General features: G+C 44.4%; 1 protein-coding gene across 9 annotated transcripts in view; it reads right to left on the bottom strand.

Moving 5' to 3' along the window:
- atp2b1a (ATPase plasma membrane Ca2+ transporting 1a) overlaps nucleotides 1-21,687 on the bottom strand; it is a 139,927-nt gene that overhangs the window by 32,115 nt on the left and 86,125 nt on the right. For all 9 annotated transcript variants that reach the window (XM_072484961.1, XM_072484952.1, XM_072484959.1 and 6 more), the window contains exons 7-12: nucleotides 20,247-20,285; nucleotides 18,351-18,506; nucleotides 16,608-16,822; nucleotides 15,264-15,506; nucleotides 14,644-14,885; nucleotides 12,800-13,034 (exon numbers count right to left, since the gene is read on the bottom strand). In XM_072484961.1, coding sequence (XP_072341062.1) covers nucleotides 12,800-13,034; nucleotides 14,644-14,885; nucleotides 15,264-15,506; nucleotides 16,608-16,822; nucleotides 18,351-18,506; nucleotides 20,247-20,285 — 1,130 coding nt within the window. The remainder of the gene's footprint in view (nucleotides 1-12,799; nucleotides 13,035-14,643; nucleotides 14,886-15,263; nucleotides 15,507-16,607; nucleotides 16,823-18,350; nucleotides 18,507-20,246; nucleotides 20,286-21,687) is intronic.

Here is a 21,687-nt window from a genome sequence, read left to right as displayed (position 1 = left end):
GGATTTCTCGGGGTATAGGCTAAACATGGGGAAGAGTGAATTATTTGTGATACATCCAGGGGACCAGAGTAGAGAGATAGAAGGCCTGCCTCTAAGGAAAGTGGAAAGAAACTTCCGATACCTGGGGATTCAGATCGCTAGGAGCTGGGGAACCTTGCACAGACTTAATCTGACACGGCTGGTAGAACAAATGGAGGAGGACTTCAAGAGGTGGGACATGCAGCCTCTGTCGCTGGCGGGCAGGGTACAGGCAATTATGATGATGGTCCTCCCGAGGTTCTTATTTGTATTTCAATGTCTCCCTATACTAATCACTAAGACCTTTTTCAATAAAATAGACAGGAGCATCACGAGCTTCGTGTGGGCAGGGAAAGTTCCGAGAGTAAGGAGGGGGTTCCTTCAGCGTAGCAGGGACAGAGGAGGATTGGCACTACCGAACTTGGACGATTACTATTGGGCCGCCAATGTGGCAATGATACGTAAATGGATGATGGAGGGCGAGGGAGCGGCGTGGAAAAGACTGGAGAGAAAGTCCTGTAAAGGGACGAGTTTAGAGGCGCTAGTGACGGCGTCGCTACCGTTCTCGCCAAAAATGTTTACCACGAACCCAGTGGTGGCGGCAACATTGAATATCTGGGGTCAGTGGAGGCGACAGAGAGGGGTGCCTTGGTGGGGTCCCCAATTAGGAACAACCATAGGTTCCCCCCAGGAAGAATGGATGGAGGATTTCAGAGCTGGCACCAGTTGGGAATTAGAAGGGTGGAAGATTTATTTATAGATGGGACTTTTTGCAAGCTTGGGAGCATTGGAGGAAAAGTATAAGTTGCCCTGGGGAAACTTCCTGAGATATATGCAGGTGAGGGCGTTTACTAGACAACAGGTGAGGGAATTTCCGCTGCTCCCGACACAGGGGACTCAGGACAGAGTGCTTTCAGGGGTGTGGGTCGGAGAGGGCAAGGTGTCAGAGATATACCGAGAGATGAGGGAAGAGGGGGAGGAGTTGGTGGGCGAAGTAAAAGGAAAGTGGGAATAAGAACTAGGGGAGGAGATAGAGGAGGGTGTGTGGGCTGATGCTCTAAGCAGGGTAAATTCCTCTTCCTCATGCGCCAGGCTTAGCCTGATTCAATTTAAGGTGCTACATAGAGCACACATAACGGGAGCAAGATTGAGCAGGTTCTTTGGAGTGGAGGACAAATGGGAGAGGTGCGGCGGGAGCCCGGCAAACCACGCACATATGTTTTGGGCATGCCCGGCACTGGAGGGGTATTGGAAGGGAGTGACTGGAGTGATTTTGAAGGTGGTGAAGGCCCGGGTCAAACCAGGCTGGGGGCTAGCTCTATTTGTAGTTGCGGATGAGCCGGGAGTGCAGGAGGCGAAAGAGGCTGACGTTGTGGCCTTTGCGTCCCTAGTAGCCCGGCGTAGGATCCTACTTATGTGGAAGGAGGCGAAACCCCCCGGGCTGGAGGCCTGGGTAAACGATATGGCGGGGTTCATTAAACTGGAGCAGATAAAGTTTGCCCTGAGAGGATCGGCTCAAGGGTTCGCCAGGCGGTGGCAGCCATTTCTCGACTACCTCGGGGAACGTTAGAGGGAAGACAGATGACCAGCAGCAGCAACCCAGGGGGGAGGGTTTAGTTTAGTTTATGTTAAAAGATTATGGGATTTAGTTATTTGTGTACTGTTTAAAAATTTCTTTACTGTTACGTTTGCTTTGTAAGAGGGAAAAAATTGTTTGGAAAAAATTTTTCAATAAAATATATTTAAAAAATATATATATATATATCCAAGGGGAAGCACAAGTGATGGCTATACCCCAGCTACCCAGGCCCCAAGCTCTTCTGAAAAACAGCTCCACCCTTCTCACCTTTAAAATGCTGATTCACACTTGACTTTTGACTAAGCATATTCCACTAAGGATACAATATATTTGTTGCTCTAGTGTAGCCACTTAAATTGGCCAACTCCAGATTTAAAATGGCGAACGGCAAAGGCTGATGGGAAAGTCAGCCAACAAGACAGAACCCAGCGGCTGCAGGTTTGCGGTGTCTTTACCTCTGCAAAAACCAGACAACATCGATACCAGTGACCATCAGCATAACAAAGTAACAGCCATCTGCATACTGATGAGCAATCCCTGGAAACAATAAGTAACATTTTTGCCACACAAAGCAAAGCCAGACTCCTCGGCGCCAGCAGGTGCCAAAACAAAGGAGGTGAACGACCACCTCAAGACCGCCCATCGGTCAGGGAACCGCTCCAGTATTGGAGAAAATCGAACCAAGCGATTGGGACAAAGTCCAATCACTTGGGACCAGGTACAGGGTCCGCCCCAAAAGGCGGGAAGCCCCTGGGGACTAGAAGAATTGAGCCCCAAGTTCAAATCGCTCTCTTCTTCACCTCTCTTTACCGCTCTCTTCTTCCTGCCCGGGTCACCTAGCAAAAGGAACCAACATTGACCGTGACCGGCGCAGTGACTCCAGCGATCATCAAAATCGTAAGTCTTAATTCAACGCTCGCTACGAGATAGGCGCTCCTAGCTACCAATCCGTACCAGCTTCGAATCCCGCAGACTCAAAACCGAACGAAAGGCCATTTGTTCCCCTGACCTGGTGGGCCAGTCCGAAGTTAAGTATAGGCCTGTTAGTTGTAGAAGTAGCTTAGACGTAGAATCTGTGCATGAGTAGCGATTACTGTGTATAATAAATGTGCTTTGATTTAAATCTTACTAAGCGGTGTATTGGATTATTGATCATTACTCTGACTTGAACCACGTGGCGGTATCATAAAGATACCTGGCGACTCGAGAGCAAAGGTAATAAAACAGAGCAATTGAACCAAGGCAAAATCAGCAACAGTAGTGACTGGCTAGGCAAATTTGATCAAGCTGCACGTAGTTTCAGAATCCATGTTTCAGATGCATAAGTGATGACTTTCCACATTCTACATTTGGCCGGCAACATTCCCAGAATTCGCAAATGTTCTTGATATTTCTGGAAGCCTGGTTCGTCAAAGGACTCCGTTCCAAATTGGAATCTTGCGTGAAAACTCTTAGCCAATGTCTAAACTACTGTTGAAAAATCTAATGACAATAGCTGGCCATCTCAAACATGTTAATCTGCACTTTACCCCAACTACAAATTGGTGTCAGATAATCAGAGAATTTACAGTGCAGAAGGAGGTCATTTGGCCCATCGAGTCTGCACCGGCTCTTGGAAAGAGGACCCTACCAAGGTCCACACCTCCACCCTATCCCCATAACCCAGTAACCCCACCCAACACGAAGGGCCATTTTGGACACCACCAAGGGCCATTTTGGACACCACGAAGGGCCATTTTGGACACCACGAAGGGCCATTTTGGACACCACGAAGGGCCATTTTGGACACCACCAAGGGCCATTTTGGACACCACCAAGGGCCATTTTGGACACCACCAAGGGCCATTTTGGACACCACCAAGGGCCATTTTGGACACCACCAAGGGCCATTTTGGACACCACCAAGGGCCATTTTGGACACCACCAAGGGCCATTTTGGACACCACCAAGGGCCATTTTGGACACCACCAAGGGCCATTTTGGACACCACCAAGGGCCATTTTGGACACCACCAAGGGCCATTTTGGACACCACCAAGGGCCATTTTGGACACCACCAAGGGCCATTTTGGACACCACCAAGGGCCATTTTGGACACCACCAAGGGCCATTTTGGACACCACCAAGGGCCATTTTGGACACCACCAAGGGCCATTTTGGACACCACCAAGGGCCATTTTGGACACCACCAAGGGCCATTTTGGACACCACCAAGGGCCATTTTGGACACCACCAAGGGCCATTTTGGACACCACCAAGGGCCATTTTGGACACCACCAAGGGCCATTTTGGACACCACCAAGGGCCATTTTGGACACCACCAAGGGCCATTTTGGACACCACCAAGGGCCATTTTGGACACCACCAAGGGCCATTTTGGACACCACCAAGGGCCATTTTGGACACCACCAAGGGCCATTTTGGACACCACCAAGGGCCATTTTGGACACCACCAAGGGCCATTTTGGACACCACCAAGGGCCATTTTGGACACCACCAAGGGCCATTTTGGACACCACCAAGGGCCATTTTGGACACCACCAAGGGCCATTTTGGACACCACCAAGGGCCATTTTGGACACCACCAAGGGCCATTTTGGACACCACCAAGGGCCATTTTGGACACCACCAAGGGCCATTTTGGACACCACCAAGGGCCATTTTGGACACCACCAAGGGCCATTTTGGACACCACCAAGGGCCATTTTGGACACCACCAAGGGCCATTTTGGACACCACCAAGGGCCATTTTGGACACCACCAAGGGCCATTTTGGACACCACCAAGGGCCATTTTGGACACCACCAAGGGCCATTTTGGACACCACCAAGGGCCATTTTGGACACCACCAAGGGCCATTTTGGACACCACCAAGGGCCATTTTGGACACCACCAAGGGCCATTTTGGACACCACCAAGGGCCATTTTGGACACCACCAAGGGCCATTTTGGACACCACCAAGGGCCATTTTGGACACCACCAAGGGCCATTTTGGACACCACCAAGGGCCATTTTGGACACCACCAAGGGCCATTTTGGACACCACCAAGGGCCATTTTGGACACCACCAAGGGCCATTTTGGACACCACCAAGGGCCATTTTGGACACCACCAAGGGCCATTTTGGACACCACCAAGGGCCATTTTGGACACCACCAAGGGCCATTTTGGACACCACCAAGGGCCATTTTGGACACCACCAAGGGCCATTTTGGACACCACCAAGGGCCATTTTGGACACCACCAAGGGCCATTTTGGACACCACCAAGGGCCATTTTGGACACCACCAAGGGCCATTTTGGACACCACCAAGGGCCATTTTGGACACCACCAAGGGCCATTTTGGACACCACCAAGGGCCATTTTGGACACCACCAAGGGCCATTTTGGACACCACCAAGGGCCATTTTGGACACCACCAAGGGCCATTTTGGACACCACCAAGGGCCATTTTGGACACCACCAAGGGCCATTTTGGACACCACCAAGGGCCATTTTGGACACCACCAAGGGCCATTTTGGACACCACCAAGGGCCATTTTGGACACCACCAAGGGCCATTTTGGACACCACCAAGGGCCATTTTGGACACCACCAAGGGCCATTTTGGACACCACCAAGGGCCATTTAGCATGGCCAATCCACCTAACCTGCACATCCTTGGACTGTGGGAGGAAACCGAAGCACCCGGAGGAAACCCACGCAGACACGGGGAGGATGTGCAGACTCCGCACAGTCAGTGACCCAAGCTGGGAATCGAACCTGGGAACCTGGAGCTGTGAAGCAATTGTGCCAACCACAATGCTACCGTGCTGCCCCAGGAATGAATTGCATTTGAAAACAAACACAAAAAAAAGTGTCCTATACCTACTTGTCCCTCTCGGCATGTTGCTTGCAGATTTACTGCATGTAAAGTGCATCCAAAACACCAAAATGTTACATTTCAATTTGTAAGAATCTGGTAAAGCAGAGGATGGTGCAATTGCTTAACTTCAATTCTGGTGGCTGTCCAAAGAACAAAGTCAAAGCTGAGAGCAACACGACTTCTCCAACTATGCTCAAGAGACAGACCTGACGAGACAGACCCGAATTCCTGGCTGAGGCACTGCAGGTAAGAAAAGGGACATGTTTGCGTCCACTAAGGCTGTACTCTGCATTTAGGAAAAGGGAGATCTTTGGCTTAGGCAAGCTAATTAACATAGATAATGTGGTAATAGATCATCTGCTGGACCAGTGTTAGAACAGAATAACATTATTGGTTTCCTCCATACAAAAGGAAGCAATGACAGAAGAATTTGTAAAATCTCAGCTTTAGTGAAGACTGATGCATCAGAACTAGTTGAGATTCCAGTACAACTACAACATTGACATTCACTTGCCTGGAAAATTAGCCACTGATATCTTATCCACAAAAACAGGACAAGTGTAACATGGCAAGTACCCAGTCAAGTCACAGAAGGGTCACTTGCCATAAAGATACACTTAATCAATAAGAACCCGTGTGCGCTCTGCTTCACATCTCATCATGGTTTTGATCAAAACCATGGGCACAAACAGGCAACAGTAGCTTCTCTCAACAAAGCAGCATTTCATTGATGCCACTGTGACCAAGCATAATTGGAATCAATGGAAAAACTATACCCGTGGCTGAAGCATACTTTACATCTAAAGGGCGATCATCGCAACCCCAGGATATCACTGAAAAATACTTCTGCACATATCCTTGACCCAACCATTTTCATATGGAGCAAAACTGCCTATACCTTCCATAATTTAAAATATTCAATCATTTGTCAATACACACATTTCCATGGTTAATAAGTTACCAATATATAGGAGTACTTGCTTAATGCAAAGGATCTTGTCTACTGTTTACAGCTGAGTAATAAATGCAATTTAAATGTGCAGTCACTTTATCCTGCTCCAACAAAAATGAATATTCCTGCAAATGCAAAATTAGTCTCCACATTTAGGAAATGAACCAAACATTGTAAACACTTCATAAATATTCTAAAATTGAGGGGATAAAGGCCCAGGCTCTGGAGACCGGTTCAGACCCCAACATAGCTAGTGGAATTCAAATGCAATTAATAAATCGGCAATTGAAAGCTAGTCTCTAATGGCGACCATGAAACCATTGTCCTAATGTCCTTTAGCAAAGGACATATGGATATTATCCTTACCCAGTCTGGCCTACATACGACTCCAGACCCACACAATATCACTGACTTACAACTGCCTCTGGAATGGGGGCAAGCCATGGGAATGGCCAACAAATGCCCACATCCCATGAAATAATAAAATTGCTTCATAAATCAACTGAAAAGTTAGAAGATTAGATTTAAACATATATAAATGTAGCCTCCTGCAGAATTCATAGAATCATAGAAAACTTACAGCACAGGGGGCAGCACAGTGGTTAGCACTGCTGCCTGACAACACAGGACATGGGTTCGAATCCCAGCCCCTTGTGTGGAGTTTGCACATTCTCCCACTGTCTGCGTGGGCCTCACCCCCACAACCAAAAAAGATGTGCAGGGTAGGTGGATTGGCCACGCTGAATTACCCCTTAATTGGAAAAAAAAAATTGGGTACTTAAATTTATACCAAAAGAGAATAGTTACAACACAGAAGGCAGCCATACAGGCCATCTTGTCCATTCCTGCCCAAGGACACCCAGATGCCCTTCTAATACCACCTTCCTGTGCCAGGTCCATAGCCCTGTAACTTGGAGCACTTGAGGTGCAGTTCTAGGTACTTTTAGTTTAGGGTCTCTACCTCCATCACCAACTCAGGCAGCAATTCCTGACACCCACTACCCTTGGCCACTTCCTCATGTTCCCTCTATACCTTCTGCCACTATTCCTGAATCTATGTCCCTGGTTCTAGAGTTCTCCACCAAGGGGAACAATTTAATCCTGCCCACCTCATCTCTTCCCCTCAATTTTATACACCGCAATTAAGTCACCCCACAGTATTCTTTGTTCTGAGGAAAATAACCCCAACCTATCCAATCTCTCCCTGTAAACTTCCTCTGCAATCACAACTTCCAGAGCAATCACATCCTTCCTGTAGTGGCAACTAGAATTGCACACAATATTCCAGTTGTGGCCTTCAGTGTTTTATACAATTTCAACATTATATCCTTACTTTTACATTCTATACTTCTGTCAAAGAGCATTCCATATGCTGGTCTACTTGAACTACTGCCTTTAGGAACCTTGTATGTCAAGATCTCACTTCATCCCTTGATTTCACTTATTCTTAAACGGGAGAAGAATCCCGAGCGGTGTTGGTGATATAGGCCGATCTTGCTTTTGAATGTAGAGGCCAAGTTGTTGGCTAGGATATTGACCACAAGGATAGAAGACTGAGTTTTGGGGGTGATAGGGGAAGACCAGATGGGATTAGTGAAGGGCAGGCAACTCCAGGCCAATGTTCGGAGGCTTTTAAATGTTATTATGATGCCCTCAGAAAGGAGGCAGAGGTGGTGGTAGCAATGGATGCGGAGAAGGCTTTTGATCGGGTGGAGTGGGAGTATCTGTGGGAGGTGCTGGGAAGATTTGGGTTTGGTGAGGGCTTTATTGGCTTGGTGCGGTTCCTCTAACAGGCGCCTGTAGGGAGCGTGCGTACGAACCGGCTGAGGTCGGGGTATTTTAAATTACATAGAGGGATGAGGCAAGGGTACCCCTCTCCCCGTTACGGTTTGCTCTAGCTATAGAGCCACTGGCCATGGTACGAAGAGCTTCGAGGAACTGGTAGGTGCTGGTTCACCGGGGGGGGGGGGGGTGGAGCACCGGGTCTTGCTCTACGCAGACGATTTGCTTTTGTACATTTCGGACCCGTTGGAGGGGGCTCCCGTCGTCACTGGCGGGGAGGGTACAGACCGTGAAAATGACAGTCCTCCCCAGATTTCTGTTGATTTTCAGTGCCTCCCCATCTTCATCCCGAAGGCCTTTTTCAAGCGGGTGAACAAGATCATCTCGGGCTTTGTATGGGTGAATAAAACCCCGCGGGGTGAAAAAAATGTCGTTGGAGCGCAGTTGGGGGAGGGTGGGTTGGCACTGCCGAACACCTGCAACTACTACTGGGCGGCTAACATAGCCATGATTAGGAAGTGGGTAATGGGGAGGGGTCGGCATGGGAGCGGCTGAGGCGGCGTCATGTAAAGGCACCAGTCTGGGAGCATTGGTAACGGCACATCTGCCGTTCCCACCGGCCCGATACTCCACATGTCCAGTAGTAGTGGCGGCACGGAGGATCTGGGGGGCAATGGAGGTATAAGAAGGTGGAGGGTGCGTCGGTCTGGACCCCGATTAACAACCACAGGTTTGCACCAGGCAGGCTGGATGGCGGGTATCAGAGCTGGCAGGAATTAGAAGGATGGGGGATCGGTTTATAGATGGGAGCTTTCCCAGCTTGAAGGAATGGAGGATAAATTTAAACTGCCGCCAGGGAATGGTTTTAGATATTTGCAAGTGCAAGACTTCCTGAGAAAGCAGGTGCCGGCCTTTCCACTGCTGCCACCATTGGGGATACAGGATAGAGTAGTTTCCAGTTCCTGGGTGGGGGAGGGGAAGGTGTCGGATATCTACCAGGAGCTGTTGGAGGCAGAGGAAACCCCAGTGGGAGGAGCTTACGGGCAAGTGGGAGGACGAGTTAGGTGGCGAGTTAGAGGCGGGTCTATGGGCAGACACCCTAAGCAGGGTCAATTCCTCCTCTTCATGTGCCAGGCTTAGCCTAACACATGACGGTGACGAGGATGAGCAAGTTTTTGGGGGTAGAAGATAGATGTGTGAGGCATGCGGGAACCCCAGCAAACCATGTCCACATGTTTTGGGCATGTCCGAAGCTCAAGGGGGTTTTGGCAGGGGTTTGCAAAGGCAATGTCCACGGTGCTAGGAACTCGGGTGTTGCCGAGTCCAGAGGTACCGATCTTTGGAGTGTCAGAAGATCCGGGAGTTCAGGGAGTGAGAGGCCGACGTCCTGGCCTTTGCCTCCATAGTAGCCCGGAGACGGATCCTTTTAATGTGGAGGGACTCGAAGTCCCCAGAGTGTGGAGACCTGGGTTAGTGACATGACTGGGTTTCTCTGTTGGGGTTCTCTCGGAGGTGGCAGCTGTTTGTCGACTTTCTTGGATAAAATTAAAATGCCGGCAGGAGCAGCATTCTCAAGGGGTTTGGGGGGGGGGGGGGGGGGGGGGGAAGATAGGTGTTAGATGATTGAGGAGAGAGGATTGGGTCGGGTGGGGAATTGTTTATTTTACCATGTCAATGTTATTGTTTTTGTTATTGTTATAAATTTTTTGGAGATAATAGCTACCCTCTACACTGTCCACCAGTTGGCCAATCTGGTCATCTGCAATTTCCCAATCATGCTCACATCCAAATCATTAATCTATAACAACAGTAAGAGTCCCAACACCGAGCCCTGTGGAACACGACTTGAAACAACTTTACAAATGCTCTTTTTGGTCTTGCAGCATGTTCACCATAGTTCAAGTCTCTTTTTCTAGAATTTGGTGAATGCAAAACCATTAACAGCCTGCATTGAGCCAATACTTTACAGTGTGGTCCTATTTAAGTAATGAACTAGCGTAAATAAACAATATCTGTTGTTTAGAGAAGTAGAAGCTTTCTATAAAGGGGCTTAGCTGACTAAGAACAAATTGTACAAAGTAAACCTAGACTGAAGCTGGTTCATCTCATAACCTTGCACAGAAAATTTAGAACCATTGAGATTTCCAAGAAACAATTTGGACCGTTTTTGTTAGCGCCTTCTCACAATCCCAAACAAAACCCCACTACCCTCCTCTTTCACTGCTTCAACTATTATTTGTTAGCCAAAACTGAAAAATGAACTCTGGCAAATTCTATGCTTTAATCAACAAAAATGCTCCTCACCCCTTCATTGAGAATTTAAAGTCGATGATGTTTTGTACCACCTAGCTGAAGAAACACTGGGAATTTATCAAGAGCAAAACATCCAGTCTCCAAGATATTGTGGCATAAGTGCTCATACAAAAGTTCTCTGAACCTTGCCAAAATGGTGACAACTCCACAATCAGCTTCAACCCCATTTAAAAATCAACTGTAATGTCCAATTTGCTGGATTAACACTACTAATTTTCTTCACAAAGTGGAGAGCTTGTGGAATTCATTACCACAGGAAGTAGTTGATGCTAAAACTTTGAATATATTGAGGCGGCGGCTGGATATAGCACTTGGGGAGAATGGGATCAAAGGCTATGGGGAGAAAGCAGGATTAGGCTATTGAGTTGAATGATCAACCATGATCGCGATGAATGGCAGAGCAGGCTCGAAGGGCCAGAAGGCCTCCTCCTGCTCCTATCTTGTGTATTTATGTAATTGTTGCTACCATTTAATCAGAAGAACAGCCCTGGTGACTTAAGTCTGATTTATTGCTCCCAAAATCAATTACTCTTCAAAGACCTTTGTATTAAGCTTTGACCAATTAGCCAATGCAACTTGACATATCACTGGCCATGAAGTTACCTGTTAAATGGAATTAATTTTTGAAAGCTATTTAATGTTTGCATTGATTCATTGATTTACAGTTAAAAGTGGAATTAATCCGAAGAAATTTTATTTCTGAACTCTAGTACATGGACATTCCAATACACTCATGGCTGGCATTCCATATTAAACCCTCCAAGGTCATCCAAAACTTTGCTACCACCATCCGAACTCTCAACAAATCCGATTCATCCATCACTTCCATGCTAGCTTACCTACATTGGGGTTTCTGGGTACATCTGTTTATATAAATTCTCATTTTGAAATCAATTCACCCCCCTCTATTTGTAGTCAAGCCTGGCACAAAGGAAGATGGTTGTGGTAGTTGGAGGTCAGTCCAGCAGCAGTGTCTCAGGGTCATGTCCTGGGTCCAACCATCTTCAGCTGCTTTATCAATGCCCTTCCTTCCATCCAAGGTCTCAAGGTCAAATGTGGGGATGTTCGCTGATGATTGCACAATGTTCAACACCATTCACAACTCAACATTGAAGCAGCCCACGTGCAAATGCAGCAACACCTGGATAATATTCAGGCTTGGGCTGACAAGTACCAAGTTACATTCACACCACACAAGTGCCAAACAATGACCATCTTCAACTAGAAAATCAAACCATTGACCCTGGACATGGAATTACCATCACCAAATCCCCCTCTAAACTGGCCACAGAAATACCATGGCTATAAGAGGTTAGGAATCCTGCAACGAGTAACTCGCCTCCTGACTCCAAGGCCTGCCCACTACCTACAAGGCACAAGCCAGGAGTGTGATGGAATACTCCCCACTGGCCTGGATGAATGCAGTTCCAAGCTTGACACCATTCAGGGCAAAACAGCCTGCTTGATTTGTTTGTGGTGCCAGCCTCCCTATTTAACAATTTTCTGTTGTATCCTCTTTTTATTATAAATTTAGAGTACCCAATTATTATTTTTCCAATGAAGGGGCAATTTAGCATGGCCAATCCACCTACCCTGCACGGCTTTGGGTTGTGGGGGTGAAACGCACGCAAACACGGGGAGAATGTGCCAACGCCATACGGACAGTGACCTGCGGCCGGGATTGAACCAGTGTCCTCAGTGCCTGAGGTAGCAGTGCTAACCACCACGCCATTTGGTTCAGAATGAAGACAAAAACTGTGGTTTTTTCCTGTGCTTGCTATCAGCTTATCACAAATATTTAGCTATGTTTCAAGTGGTGCACACGACAGTTGCAACAATACACCACTTGATGTCTGCTTCGCTTGCTGGTTTCAAGTTGGGCACAAGACAAACAGACCACAATGGCTTTGATTAGACTTAAATTTAAGTCAAAGCAAAGCATTTTAAACCTCGAGCAGTTGACAAAGTAAATAGAGACAGTTTAAAGCTTCAATGTCAGTCGTACAAGTCAAACTAAACATTCAAAGGCAAAAACAGAGGAAAATGCAATTTGAGCAGTTTCTAGTTACCGTTTCAAACAAAAATACTTAAGGCCCCTAATAAATCAAAATATAGGGAACATGTTGATAAATGGACTGAGTCTGAAGGCAAACTCAAGTCAAATTTAAGTTTTTAAACTGTGAACACTATCTTTCCATAGTAAATTATAATGTAGGATAAAGCAGGCCCCATTGCCACCTTTTCGATGTCATAAATTTCATTAAATGCACATGGTTACTGTTTACTTACCTCTGGTCTCACAGGATCTTCAATACCAACTATAGCTATACAGGTGAGGTCAGAAAGTACATCATTTTCATTATCCCAATCCACATCAGAATTAACTTCAAATTCTCTGAAGGCTAAGCAAATGGTACGCAGTCCTTCAGAGGCCATTGGTTCTATTACTTTCTTTACTAAATCATCACGGTCTCTCATCTTCAATTCTTTCATCTCTCCCTTTGCGTTTAAAATTTTGGAGCACCTATAGAGGGAGAGATTATATCTTATGACTTCTCCTTTAAAGCAAAGTTTTAAAATTAGGATCAACTGGGAGATGCAAAACAGGATTCTAGGACTAATACACAAGTCTACATACTGAAAAACATACTAACAGTTTAAATACATCACAGGTGATAGAATTGCTGAAATAAACAGTCTCTGCCAGTAACTTGCTTTGTTTTTGTAACCTTATGTCGGTTTCCCTTGTGGTTCAAATAGGCCTCTTTCCCCCCCACTTTGTTTCTCTTGTTCTCTTCCTGCCTCCTTTCACTTGTAGGTCTCAAGTTTCTTCCCAGGTGTAAAATCTAATTACTGCAACCCATCACATCTATCTATATAGGAATGTTGTAGTACAATACCGTGGATATTTTACAAATGGCAATGGAGGACAATAGCAAGTTTCGATCAATAGAAAAGGACAACAGATGTGATAGTCAGCTGTTGTAATATAGCAGTCTGAAGAGGCGGCTGGGTGCAAATGAAGGGAGAGGGAAGAGGCTGCAGCTGGGAGGAAATTAAAGGAATGTAGAATTTGGAGCTTGGGGGGGGGGATCTAGTCCAGTTTCTGGATGATCCGAGAGACCTCAAGTGAAAGCAATAAAATTGACTCATTAGGGTTTAGAAGTAGTACATGAGCTGGGATGTGAAAATATTGGGCTGAGATACAGTTGAAAAGGAACAGTTCTTTGAAGGGAGCAGTCATGCTGCGAACATGGGTACTTCCAAAACCGCTCATCTGTGTCAGCTCTTGAACCCAGGAACATTCTAGTATTACATGGTAATGAACTGTAGAAGGGATATACTTTTGTGGGTGTTAATTAGGAATGACTGGTTTTAAAGCTACAGTTGTTTTACATCCTCAAAGAGTGGATTTCTTTAAAGCTTCAATAGAAACGGCAAGCTAAAGTTTAAGATGCCCTAGTAGAGCAATCTGCTATTGGCTTGCCCTCCATGGCCATTACCATTTGTGAAACATCTGCAGCATATGTACAACAATCTTCCTACTTAGTCAACAATTAAGCTGTGATAATAAACTTGAGAATTCCAGGGTGATGAATAATGGAGATTTCAAAGAATCTGGAGACAGTAACATAGGCAGACAATCAAAAATAATACATTGGTTTCACTACAAAAACATTTCATTGCAGAACTTTAGGACGATTGCCCAGGGAATAAATATATTGCATATAATTATGAAGTTGGGTTCCTTGCAAAATTGTGCTTAGATCACAGGTGTAATGTGTTCCTACCTTAAACTTGTGACAGCAAATATTTAAAGAGATCGGTAGTATTCACCACAACTAATTGTGCTTGGTTTTTAGCTACATAAGCAATGCATGTTATACTGAAAATTCCAATCGTTTTAGCCATTAGGGAAACTTTCAGATCTTCTGCAAGTTTCAAAGCAGTTCTTCAAATTAGTTTCTCAGGACCAAATAAAGCTCAATAAGTCCTGGAAGCACTGTTGCAAAGGTCACATCTCAACAGTTTAATGTACCCTCTGGATCACAGATCAGTTCTCTATTCAACCCTCCTCCAAAAAGCCACCATCAGGCATATACATTTTACACCACTTGTTATAATGAACTTACTTTTTAAGAATAATCTCAGAGGCGCCCTTGCTGAACATTTGAAAACTACCATTCGGGTTCTTCAGAACTGTGCTCATGGATTTTCGTGCAGAGTTGAAGGTGTAGACTTTGAATAGTTTCTCTTCTGGAATTTCATTCCGAATTGCCTGGTAGTCTCGCTTCAAAGCCAATACGAATCCCAACAAGGCACATTCTGTCTTATTGCCAACATGACGTGGCAAGCCACCTTCTTTCTCAGGAGGCTGCAAAGTTAGATCAGTAACACATTTGATGTACTCAATCTTACAGTATTTGATCCAAATAAAGTTGAAATATAAAGATGCATTTTTTAAAAAATCATTCAGGATACAAAGTGTTGCAACAGAAACAATTAAATAGGATTTAAAGGCCACCAACACAGAATGCAGTTGGTTGTAGAAAGCCATTCAAGGTTTGCTCTGCAAGTAGGGCATTTGAATTACAGCACTGTCTATATACTCAACTAATATTTGCTTTAATTCCAATCGTGATGCAATTCAAAACCCAGGTACAAAACATCAATATAGTACTGTACAATAAGTGGTATGTATAATGCAAACAAGAGCCTCATGACCAACTTATTAATAGGAATTCAAACATACCAGTATCTTTGTCGTGTAAGCAGAGTTTACAGCTATTCCTGCAATAAGTTTGTCCAAAGTATTTTCAGGAAAAGATTCTGGATCGGGAATAATCTTGTAGTACCGGTCAGCTAAATAAGCTTGAACCACAGTCATTCTATTCATTGTCAGGGTACCAGTTTTGTCCGAACATATAGCTGTTGCATTCCCCATTGTTTCACAGGCATCCAGATGTCTGACCAAGTTATTATCTTTCATCATTTTCTGTATTTGGAAAGATTGTGGTCATTAGTATCTATGTTCAAGAATATGAATAATTTGATACACAAGCTAGTACTAGATTTTGACAGAAAAAATTTAAAGGCAAGTATTTTACACTGGTTGTAACTATACTGGAATTTCTCAATTCACTAATAGGAAAGAAAACTGCAAAAAGCAAAATGATTTTACGCCCACCTAAATGGAATGTTCCGACAAAATGCAAATAGATTTAATGGCAGGAAGCAAGGCTTTAGTGGTGTTGATTGTATGGTTGTGGAATCTCAGGAGTGGCTGGAGTGCATAGGTGAATTGCATTCAAAGGACTGGAAGCTTGGATTTTTAAAAACAGGCTGTGTGCATGGGGGGGCGTTGGGAGGGGCAGAATACAAAATCTGATCACAATGCAATGAGACCTTATTTGAAGAGAACAGAAATTGACTTGGCTGTTCTGTTTTGGTCAATTAATCAGTCATCCCTAGTGTAGAATCTCAAGGCTTACATTAGAACCATTGAAAGGCCACTATGTTTGAAATATATAAATAAGAGTTACAACAAAGATGGGGGTAAAATGGTTAGCTACACATGGAAGTTTAAATTCATTCAGACATTTGGTTGAGTATCCTTTTATCCATGCATCCAAAAACTGAACACATCTACAAAGCAAACTTTTTTTGCACAAGTCTGTGACCTGAAGCACCAAACCTCACCAACTAAACCCAATCTTTAGCCCGGGAAGTCTAATTGTTTGCCTGTGTTGTGGCACAGCTGCTGAGAGTTTTTGCTTCTAACCCAAACGCTATTATAGCAACTCTGTTCAACCAAGAAAATGCTGTTCCTCATGCAATATCTGATCGAAATGGAATCAGTGTGCCAAATCCAGCCAGCCAGAGGTTGCTTTCCCTTGTTCCACAAACTCACGTACCACTGAAGGACATTAGTTTCTCAACTCAACAAAAAACTATATATCCAAGTGTTGATTGAAAGCCACAACTTATTCATCCTAACTATAACCAGTACAGTGGGCATATCATATCCGAATACAGAAACATAAATCAACCTGTACAGGGGCTAAGATTTCAGTTATGAGTTTCAGTTATAGCTTACCTTTACTGAATAAGCCAGAGAGATTGTAACTGCAAGTGGAAGGCCCTCTGGTACTGCCACAACCAAGACAGTAACACCAACGATGAAAAATTTAACTAAATACTGAATGTAAATTGGAGTACACTCAGTTAGCCAAGGACGTTGCTGGACCCAAAATGTATCAATCACAAAATACAGGACAAGAATGATAACTGTAACAGCGGACATCACCAACCCTATGAAAGTAAAGCAGATCAATATTACAATACAATATATAAATTGATGGAATAGAAAACATTGCCATACATTATGGAGTACCTTTTACAGCACCTGTAAAATTATCACAAGATCCTGGAAAGACAGTAGCTCAAACTTGGATCAGTTTTTGATTCACCAATTAGTATATTATCTACAATTAGAAATATTCCAGCAAAATAGAGTTATGATTTCAATGAAAATAATTAGGCATAGTTCTAGCAAAGTGTAAAACCTGCAACACTTCAGCAGACATCCAAATGCCCAAGGTGATCATTCTGAAGAGGTCTCAAATATTCTCCAGTTCAAGTAAATGGAGTAAAATTTGTACAACGCTCACAGGTACAGCTGGCCGATCTTTATTTTAGTGTTGGAATAGTAAAGGTAACTGCACCATTCTGGAATGATTGGATTAAGGTAATGTCAGTTTCTCAAGTCAAGCTAGGTCTAAAGAATGATGAAGCTGGTCACAGTTTTGGCAGCATACAGATGATTAAAACACAGTTACATGCTGATCAGTGCGCATTTGTTGAACAGTTAGTTCCTGGGTGTACCCAAGACCATAAAATTCAGAAGTAGAAAATAGGCCATTTAACAAAAGATTACCCTAACTGGGAACGGAAGCTAAAGAAATTTGGCATGTCTGGTTCGACACTCAGACTTCTACAGAGACCATCCGATTCGGCTACATTACAGCTTGGTATGGCAACTGCTCGGCCCAAGATCGCAAGAAACCGCAGAGTGTGGTGAACTCAGCCCAACGCATCACACAAGCTGGTCATCCTCCCATTAATTCTGTATCATTCAGAAAGGCAGACAGCATTGTCAGAGACCCCACACCCCCAAGCTTTACCCTCTTCCAGACCCTTCCATCAGGAAGATACAGAAGTCTGAAGAACCACACATCCAGGAACAGCTTCTTCCCCACAGCTACTAGACTCCTCCTTGGACTACATCGTTCCCTGTAAGAACTATTCACGATGCCCTATGCTGCTCTTGTTTGGCCTTGTTCCACACTGTAACCAATCACTATTTGTTGATGCACCACTGTCAATGTACTCAGTCGACTATTCTTTTGTCTACTATGTACATACTGTATGCGTTCCCTTGGCCGCAATAAAACACTTTTCACTGTACTTCGGTATATGTGACAATAAATATCAATCATCTATGATATATTATTAGGGATGCAATAGTCACTATTTACCATTAACCAATGATTTTATCTATATTTTGTTATTCAATATTGTGAATCTTGCCTTGAACAATCTCATTCATATTAAAAGCTAGTAGATCTGCTCAGCATAAATAGTTAAACTTCACAAGAATTTGAAATAAAAACACTAAGAATCTAACTTCAAAATGTTTGTTTAAGGACCGGTCTCAGGCATCAAATCAATTGCAATCACAAGCACCAAAACATCACAATGTAATTCATGCAAAGATCCAATAATAAATCAGGATTATGGAATCATTTTGGTCTCAACGGAAAATGTTTAATTTTCATACCTGCTTTACCAATTTGAACTGCCAATTTTGTAAGTTTGCCTTGGAGTACAGACTTTTCTTTTTTGGGTAGGTTTTTCTTTTTCTCCGATGCATCATCAGCTGCTTCATCACTTTTCAATGGCTGCATTTCCATAGCTGCTCCATCTTGAGCTTTAGCTGAACAAAACAAAATGGTTATGGATTAAAGATATGATTCTCCAGTTCTAGCTGGTGGCTAGCCAAACCATGGAAAGCTAGTTTATTGTCTAAGCTCACAATGCCTAGGGGTCGGGTGAGAAGCGAGAGGAGACGACAAAGGGTAGTGAGGTGGTTTACCAGAATTGAGGGATTGGATTAAAGATGGTTCGAAATTAGGACTTTGAATCAGAAAAATTAACCTACATGTTAAAATGACAGGTTTTCATAGTAGGAAGATAAAAGCTATTCCCGTGTGCAAGTGGGTAAATAACTATAGGTCACAGCTCAACAAAAGGGGTGGTGGGCACAATGCACAACTGCTGTTTCAAGAGCAGGCATAGGCATAATGGGCTGAATGTGGAATAAATTTATATGATTCCATGACTAAAGTCATACAACTGCAAAATTAATTTGATCCACGAGCAGAGCAGAATTAGAAAATTAGTGTGACATGCTAGAGTATAAAATGTATTCCTCATGTAAATTTAAATACACCCAGATAATGACATTACAAAGTACAATTGTATCCAAAAATATGTTATGAAACCCAAGTTATGCAGTTTTGTGGATACACAACTGCTCAGCAATCCTGATGGGTGCACTTAGTGATACCTCAAAGTGCAGGCATGCACAAAACAACCCAATCGATGAGTTATCCGATTAAAATCTTAATCTTACAACATGGGAGATGGTCATTCAGCCCATTGTACCTGTGCCAGTTCTTTGCCCCACTTCGATCCATACACTGGAATCTACAGTCTGACAACTCTAAATAAAGCTTAGGTGAAACAGGCAAAAGTACTGAAAATAACCAAAATGTGAACAAATAGGGTAGCTCTACAACCAAGGTTACAAGTCCTGCAATCATGTGGTGCAATCATTAAAATGGAAGATCCAAGATTTCAATTTGGTGCTGAGTAATGGTTACAATTTAGAACTAACATTCTGGTCACATTTGATTTGGGTGTCTACAACTAATGAGAGTAGGGTTATCTTGGAAAAACTTTGTTAGCTTAGGTTTTACACCTAGATTTCAATTTAACCACAACATCTGAACAAGGACAGCATTTTATTTAAAATGGCTAGGCAACATTTATTACCAATACCGATCTGCCCTGAAACGGTGGTGGTGAGCTCCTTGAGCCACTGCAGTACATGGTATAGGTACACCCAGAGTGCCATCAGGATGGAGTTCCAGGATTTTGACCCAGCGATAGAGAAGGAACGGCGATATATTTCCAAGTGGCTTGGAAGGGAATTTCCAGGTGGTGGTGTTCCTGTGCATCGAGATGGTAGTCGTTGCAGGCTTGGCAGGTAATGCCCAATGAACCTTAGATGAGTCCCTGCAATAAATCTTATAGATAGTACATACTACTGCTACTGTGTGTCAATGGTGGAGGGAGTGTGGTGCGGGTGCCAGCAGGCTTTGTCCGGGATAGTGACAAGCTTCTTGTACTTTTGGAATGGCATTCATTATCCTTACTTGTGTTTTGTAGATGACAGTCTTTGGGGAATCTGGAGGCGGGTTATTCACCATAGGACTGAACTTCTGACCTGCTCTTGTAGCTACAGTATTTATATCGCTAGTCCTGTTCAGTTTCTGGTCAATTATTGATAGCTGATGATTCCATGTTAGTTTCCAGGTACTTAAAATAATTTGAATGTCAAGTAAACAGTATTATTGATCATGCCAAGAGCACTTAAGGATTGAATGTTTACCTTTGTTTCGATTTTCAACAGCTCCATCTTGCTTTTTATCTAGAAGAAAATAAAGCAATTTTATTAACTATTTATGCATACATGCCTTGAGTTTGCGAATTGACATCTGACAATTTCATTGCGACCGTTAGAAGTGTAATTGTGCTTTCATTTTGAAAGGATTCATATGTTCAATTTAAGTCTGATTGTCCATGCAGAAGTATTAAAATCTTACATATGTAGTGGGTCCTTTAAATGTGGAACAAAGGCGAGGTTGAATGGTTAATTATATTTTAGTATCAGAGACTTCCAGTGTTGGCAATATGAACAGTCGAACAAAATGTGGCGCTCCCCTAGAAACGGTAAAGCCATTGAGCCGGCAACAACCCCCCCCCCCCCCCCAAAACTTAGATCCATACACTGGAATCTACAGTCTCTCAACTTTAAATATACAAGTCCTGATGCCAAGTCCTGGCGAGGAAACTGGAGAATTGCATGCCAGAAGTAGTTGCGGATGATCAGGCTTTGTCAAGGGCAGGCAATTAACGGCGAACATCAGATACCTGCTGAGCACGATCACAACCCCACCTGGGGAGGAGACACCAGAAGTGATCATCTCCCTGGACGCAGAGAAGGCCTTCGACAGAGTCAAATGAAGGTACTGGAACAGTTTGGGTTTGGACCAAGGTTCACCTCGTGGGTGAAGTTACTGTACAGCACTCCCACAGAAGAACACCACCAGCTCAGGATGTTTCAAACTGCACAGAGACAGGGATGCCCTTTGTCCCTGCTATTTGCCCGGAGCCATTTTTTACCCTCAGATCAGCAAGGTGTGGAGAGGCATCCAGAGAGGACAGGGAGCATAGTCTCACTCTTCTCAGTTGACCTGCTCCTCTACATTAGGCCCATGCCTCCACCTTGGGGGCAATTTGGCAATGCCAATCTAGACAAAATCATTGTGTGGGGGGGTGGGGGGGAAAGAGAGGAGGAAGAGGACGAGGAGATGGAGGAGGAGGGAGAAAGATGAGCCCCAGGATCCCCAAGCACGTACTTCAAAAGGAGAAACATGGGAGGCCTGGTTCTTCCAAATCTCCAACTCTACCACTGGGCAGACGGCGCAACTAGTACTGGGCTGGGTCAAAGAAACCAGAATAGGTAAAGACGGAGGAGAGTTCCAGGAACATCCCTCTGGGCACTGGTCACTGCCCCTCTCCCATTCCCCCAGCCAAATACTCAGGAGACCAGTGGTGCTGGCCACGCTGAGAACATGGAACCAGCACAGGCACTACTTTGGACAGAGTAATGTCTGCCATGGCCCCCCATCTGCAAGAACCATAAATTCCCCTGGCAACACTAGACACCACCTTGAAACAGTGGAGACAGGACAAGGGGACGCCAAAAGTAGGGGATCTGTACATAGACAGCAGGTTAGCAACCCTGGGGGAACTGACGACAAACTTCA

The sequence above is a fragment of the Scyliorhinus torazame genome, chromosome 19, assembly GCF_047496885.1.
Source record: "Scyliorhinus torazame isolate Kashiwa2021f chromosome 19, sScyTor2.1, whole genome shotgun sequence".
In the NCBI taxonomy this organism is placed as follows: Eukaryota; Metazoa; Chordata; class Chondrichthyes; order Carcharhiniformes; family Scyliorhinidae; genus Scyliorhinus; species Scyliorhinus torazame.
The sequence above is the reverse complement of the archived record's forward strand: the minus strand, read 5'-3'. Positions and strand labels throughout refer to the sequence as shown.